Source organism: Uloborus diversus, chromosome 2 (genome assembly GCF_026930045.1).
Source record: "Uloborus diversus isolate 005 chromosome 2, Udiv.v.3.1, whole genome shotgun sequence".
Classification (NCBI taxonomy): Eukaryota; Metazoa; Arthropoda; class Arachnida; order Araneae; family Uloboridae; genus Uloborus; species Uloborus diversus.
In genome coordinates this window covers 73852274-73859348 of record NC_072732.1, presented here as the reverse complement: position 1 = coordinate 73859348, position 7075 = coordinate 73852274, and the positions used below count along the sequence as shown (strand labels likewise).

The 7075-nt window shown below is 33.7% G+C and overlaps 1 protein-coding gene across 1 annotated transcript in view; it reads right to left on the bottom strand.

Moving 5' to 3' along the window:
- Positions 1 to 1273: 1273 nt before the first annotated feature.
- The window catches only part of LOC129216366 (neurotrimin-like), an 89451-nt gene continuing 83649 nt past the window's right edge, over positions 1274 to 7075 (bottom strand). The window contains exons 8-9 of the mRNA XM_054850580.1: positions 4233 to 4286; positions 1274 to 1332 (exon numbers count right to left, since the gene is read on the bottom strand). Coding sequence (XP_054706555.1) covers positions 1274 to 1332; positions 4233 to 4286 — 113 coding nt within the window. The remainder of the gene's footprint in view (positions 1333 to 4232; positions 4287 to 7075) is intronic.

Sequence of the window (7075 nt, the reverse complement as noted above, 5' to 3'; positions counted from 1 at the left end):
TTTGTTTAAAATTACCCTTTTAGAATCTAATTTTGAAAAAAACAATTCGGTTTTTAATTGTGTTTTTAGAATTGCAAATTCGAAAAATTTCCAGAAGGACCTATATGAACTCCTCCCTCATCTCTCCACCAATATCATTAAAGATCATCTACAACTTTAATTAGGGCTTCAGTTTTGAAAAAAATGCTTGAAGAGTCGCTGTGACCTCGATTTGTTCCTCTAGCCTTAACTAAGAAGGGATACATTCGCGTTCTCTGCTCTTATCCCCTCCCCAGAGGTTGCTAGAATTGCGGTTTTAGAACTGAAATATCGAAATTTTTTCGAGGGCAAACTCCTGGACCCCCTCTCTTTAGGTCGTCAAAAATTGCGTTTTTGGAATTGAAAGCTGCAAAAAACGTAGTGACGGGGAGACGAGGGACACTATAAGGAAGACATAAACCTCATAAAGCTCTAAAATTATATTCATATTGACGTGTAATGTATAACGCATAATGTACATATGTGTTTCGGTATTATAAGTGCACCGTCTGTCATTATGATTGTTTATCATGATACAAAACAAGGGTCCCTTGGTAACATTTGCTACAGGCGACGCGCTGGATTAATACGGCCCTGATCCTATGGCACTATTTTTTTTTTAAACGAGAACTCTTTTGTTTGCAGTGTTAATTAAGAGGAACATAGTAAATTAAGTCTTTACTCGTATTCCTGAGAATAAATTTTTGACAACGAATACTTGAGTCAATGTCCGCGTATGCAACACACGCATGAAAAAAGCAGGACTGTGGAGTCGGAGTGGGGATGATTTTGAGATAAAGGAGTCGAAATCTGAGGTTTGAACGACCAAGAGTCGGAGAGTCGGAGTCGGAGTTGATCATTTTCTCTCTGAGTCGACTACTCCGTTAATGCTTGCAGAATCGGAGTCAGAGTCGGAGTTGAACTTATTTTAGGGTAAAGTGTCGCAGTTGGAGTCAAAGGCTTTGAAAGTTTCGGAGTTGGGGTCGGAGTCGGTCATTTTTTCTCCCAGTCCGCTACTCTGTCAATGCTTGCGGAATCGGTGTCAGAGTCGGAGTTGAAGGCCTTTTTCGCAACCCAGGAAAATAGTCGCTAAAACGTAAGGCATAGAACCAAATTTCGTAGAAATGCATCATAAACTTCACAGGCGATATATCAATCTTTTAAACGTGTACGATATATTGTGGTATTGAGCAGCAAGAAAACAGTAGTTATTTAGTTCATAAATAAATACTTATATCCGCACAGTTACAGTGTACTAGATTGCAATTGTATTCTTGACATTTGTGCTCTGAAAATTATCACAATTTTTCTTACCTAAAAAAAAAAAAAAAAATCAGCACATGTTTAAATTAATTAATTATTTTCTCTATTGGTGAACAAGGTTTTTTTCGACACTTCTGACACGTTACTTTTTTGACTTCAAAAGCATTTTTTGTCACGTTTTGCCTCTTTTTTTCTCCCAAGAAAGAAAAAAAATGACTGATTTTAAAAGATTACGAAATTTTTTTTTGAATCCGATGTTCAGGTTTTAGTTCCAAATTTTACTTTTTATATCACAGTCTGCAGGGGGAAAAGGAAATTGATGACAAATTTAAGGAAAAAAAATACAGACACGGAGAAAAAGCTTGTCATTAATTTAAATTATAATTATTTATAAGTGTTGCTTCTCAAAAGTTATTAAATATCTTAAACAAAAATGTTTTCGGAGATTAAGCGTTACTGACAGCAACGATAATTGATAGATGCAGTGCTGTTTATTTTTTGTTCGTTAAATAAAAAGTGTTTTGCGTAACTATTCTATTTATCACTCGTTGTTTATTATTTATGCTTAGAGATTTATTTGGAAAATGCATTACAAACATGGCATTAAAAAAAAAAAAAAACTGTTACTAATTGGAAATCATGCATATTAATAATTTTCTTATGTTTGCGCATTTATAACTCTTTTTTTTCTTGTAAATGTGTCATTACTTCTTGTTTAAAGGGTAACTGTTTGACGTATTAAGATAGTTGCAATTTTAATTTAACTTTTTTTCAGTTGATTTGTCAATAATTTTATGAGAAACACCAGTAATTTTAATAAATTATCGATGATATATTTCTGAGACTAGTAAAAAATATTATAAAAGTAAATATTTATTTCATCGTATCCAAAGGGGCTATCATAATGTCTCAAAAGTAGTCCATTTTTCGTTCAATAAAGAATCAAATACAAATTAAGGTAGGCACCATTAATTACTTAATTTTAATCACTATCACAGCAACAAATATGAATCATTGCATTATAGACCAGGAAAATGTTCTCATCCAGACCTCTACTAAATATAAGTTTAAGAACGCATCTTATCCATTCACTGGTAATTACTCAATTTCAACCATCAACACAGCAATAAAGGTGAGGCATTGTATCCGTATTATTAACCAGAAAAAAGTTTACATCGACAACTCGACCAAGCACAACCAAAGGAAGGTATCTTGTCCATTGACTGGTAATAACTAAGTTTTAATCACCAATACAGCATGATGAATTATTATATTATATATACCCATGAAAAAGTTTACTGCGAAACCTCAAGCAAACATGTGTGGTAGAATTCTTTGAGTAATATCAGTCATCTTATCGGAAAGTAATATTATCGCGTATGGCAAAAAATGAACCACCTAAACAATAAAGTAAGACAAAACAACGTTAGATGAATCACAAATTTGCAAATTAAAGATTTGCCCAATTCATCAGATCTTGACTTTTGGGAATCCTTTCATATTTTGAGGAACAGTTCTAACTTAGTTAACGATCTTAGTGCAGTTCCATATTTTTCCAACATTTGGCTTCCATATCTTTAATACTGTCCTTTCCCCATCCCCCCTTTTTTTCTCATTCATTTTTATCTATCTTCCTTTGTTTATTTTTACCTTTTTGTCTTGATTGACCCCCCTCCCCCATTTTCTTCTATTTATCTTTATTTTTCCTTTTTTCGAATATTTTTTTGTTTCTGTTTATTTTATTTCATGGTTTTCCATTCAGCTTTTCCTTTCTTGCGGTTCACGGTTACTGACAATTTCTTTTCTTTTTGTTTAAGCTTCGGCTTAATCTTTGTCAAATTGAATTCTTTCTTTCTGGGTTCGTACCTAAAAGAAAGCTCTTGGCCTTTGCTTGCATTCCTATTGGTTCCTGATCGGTTTATAACTTTGTCATTGGTGTTTGGCTAATCCGCTGTTTTTATCTTTTAAGCCGCATGCTTATCTGCTCTTGGCTTTTGTCGGATGTCTTTTCATCCATAAGCTCATTATTTTTTGCATTGAAAAAGGCGTTCCCTGTAACGCCGAAACACGTGTATACTGTAACTTGCAAATTTGTACTTCATCTAACGTTGTTTTGTCTTACTTTACTGTTCAGCACAAAGGTATTTATTTATCTCACCTAAACAATCTCCTTCAGATTTCTGCATAAATATGTGCTGAAGTTCTTGTATGGAACCAAAACCAGGCAACCTCTTTTTTAGAACCTAAGCTCGCTTTTATGTTTAATAGGAAATGATTATTCCGAACTTAAATAATTATGACTTTACTATTTTAATTACTTCACTAAAATGTATGCAAAATGAAACAAGCAAGGCAGAGTGTGTCGCCAATGCTCACACGTCTAGAGTCGGTTTCAATCTGCTCTGTTCTTGAGAGAACGTTTTCCTTTGTGACCTCAGTGGCACTGACAATACTACGATCACGATAATATCAGTTTGGTCAGTTCTAACATTCTAAACACCATAGCATCCAGCTTGAACATTCATGAATCAACCTCGACTATCTCCATTGTGATGTCTTTACGAAGTTCAGCTATCTAAAAAAATCATTTTGACTCTTCCTGAATCCATTTGATACATCTGGTTGATTCCATCCTGTCCGTCTGTTCCAAAGTTTAGTTGTGATAACCGTATACGTAGGAAATATCTCACATTGTTGAAAACGTTTAGCTAAAAAATAATTAAATTGTGTATTTATTTAAGGAGCGTACCACACGTAGTTTTGCACCTTCTATTTTGCTTGAATACAGCGGCTGTTCGTAAATTCTACGTACAGCCTTATTTCCTCCCTCTTTGGTCTTGGTTGGACTTCTTTTAGTTCAAAGAAAACAGCGCACGTAACATTAGATTCAAACTCGTTTAAAGTTTAGAATAAAATATATTGCAAAGAAAGCTTTTCTTTTTAAGTCTTACCTATTCTCACTTCTTCGTAGGTTTCTTGATAAGTTGATTCTGCCTTCTGAACACCTGAAATTAAATTAAATTATTTTCAAGAATTCTAATAAAAACATACTACTACTCTATAACTATTGCATTAAGTAAAAACAGGATTACAATGCAAGTGGCATTCATAAACTCTAAAATATATTGGTTTATAGAACATCTCTATTCATTGAAATAACACAGATCATGAATATATAAACTAGTCAAACCTCGGCTCAATGTTTAGAAACAAAAGTGCAGAGTCCACAGTATGAAGAAATAGTTACAAAATAAAGTTTCTGGCGTTATCTCAGTTTAAGTATATCCCATGTTATTTTTACAAGAGAAAACTAAGAAATCATATTCAACTGTAAGCTGGAACATTCAGAAAGGTCGTTTATTGAAGAATTCCGAAACTAAATTTTTCTGGTGGTGCTCTGAACATTCAGGTGCAATGGCAGAGTCAAGTTCAAAAATATTTGGTAAAAATCAACTATAAATAAATAAAAACAATAAGAAAGAAACAAATTACAAGAAAACCTCCATTAGAAAACACCAGTTTCGTTCACACGTTTATTGGGTAATTCGGGACGCAGGCCCGCCACAGACATCCTTTCACAATTTCTTTGAAGTTACTTTTTTAAAAAATATCATACTAGAGGGCTCATTTCCCCGCTCGTTGGTGTTCACTAACACCTGAAGATTGTTTTGCAATCGTATTTGATTCGCACAGATTGAAATCAACTGTTAAAAAGAAATAGATTAAAAAACGCGTTACAAGTTCCCTTTGGAACAAAATGAAAATCCACCTCTTTCTCTAATAGAAAATGGAATTTATGTAAATTGCTCATAATTATAACACAATTCCGTTGCACCCGAAGACAAAAAGAACTTGAAAGGAATATGCATAATAAGTGTATTTAACAAAAAAGCGCTTTGAAGAGCACCCCTCTCCCGGGTTCCAAATAAACTTGTAACAACCCGGCCAGCTATAATTGTTAAGGAACTCTTGAGCATTGCAAAACGGCTCTTTTGTACGTTTGAAAATTCGCTTTCAAATTCGTGGTATCTATTAATATATTTTGCTCTTCAGCTCCGGACTTGAAGATCTGTTGCTCTAATTGACAGAGAAAAAAATGAAAGAATAAAATAGTTTAAAAAACTAAAAAAACACACTTTTGTAGCAAATCTTTGGATGAGAGTAATTGACCAAACACGTAATTTTAATGCAATAAAAAAACCGTGGAGTGCTGTCTATTTACCTTTTTAGCATGGACAACAGGAAGAAATTCAAGACAACTAATAAGAAGCCCCCCCCCACGCTTTTTTGTATTACATTAAAATTAAATGTTTCATTAATTACTATCATCCAACGATTTTTTTAAACTTTTTTGTTCATTTCGCTACAAAAGCATGTGTTTTTTTGAGCAATCACGATTGCTTATTGCTTTCATTTGACTGTTTTGATGTCCTATCATTTTATTTTCTCGCCAGCACCACCGTCGCGTCGACCGGCCTCACTTTGCTGCTCCTCTTGCAAAAACCGTCTCCAGGTTGCACCCATATCCTACACTTACACGCATACGTACACGCACCTACACACACACATATACATACACACATACACATACACATACATACACCTACACAAACACACACTCAAACACATACACGCATGTATACAGACACCTACACATACACACACGCCTACACACAACTACCCACACACTCATGCCTGCACAGACACAAACACATATGTCTACACACATACACATTCCCCCCCCCACACACACAAACACTCATACCCACAACTACCCACACACTCATACATGCACGCAGACACAAACACACATGCCTACACACACATACACATACCCCTACACACAAACACACATACCCCACAGACACACATAAACACACACGCCTACATAAACACACACACTCGTGATTGCGAAAAACATAAGTTGAATTCAAGATGTCAAAATTCAAATTAATTTTTTTAAATTTTTTATTTTTTAAACTATTGTTTTATTTTCTTGTTTTTAGTTTAACTTGTTTTACGAAAAAATATTCATTTCAACATAATTCAAAATCTTTTATATTCATGAAACTTGCCCCCCCCCCCAAAAAAAAAGCTACTAATGATCTCAGGCAGGATTCGAAACGCGGTCTTTTGAACTCCAAAAAGAATAACTATACCCCTTAAAGTGTAATAGGCGAGCTCTAAAAACATTCAACTGCGCTGATAAATTACATGTCGAGTAATTGTCTAATCCAGCTAATACATCTCAGTTATCGATGTATTTCACGGAAATTATATTTAAATTACTTTGAAATTCGAGATACGTTTTAATTAAAGTATTGTTCAACAATGACCAGATCAGCTATTAATTGCCAATTGAAGGCTCCCCTAAATTTTGGCATGAAATTAGTTAAAAACAATAATAACTCATGTTCTATTTAGCTTGGAATTATAAAACAAATTTTGTCTGATGCAGAAAAATCAAAGATTTTTATAGATATGTTTCAATATTTTTTGCGAACATTTTTTTAATGTATATATTTTTAAATTTTTCTTTTCTTACATTTTTATAAATTGGAACAAAATATTGATTCAAATTATAAAACCAACAACTAATAGTTAATTAATTGATTTGATTATAGAATATTGCATTATCATCGGGTCTGAGGTCACGTGCCAAATTTCAAAAGAATCAGATCGCAGGAAGTGGGCGAAATTTGAGTTGCAAGATTCCGTTACAAGATACATACATACATACAGGTGAAGTTTATAAAAGCTTGTTAAAAAAGAGATTTGTTTAGGAATCGTAGGC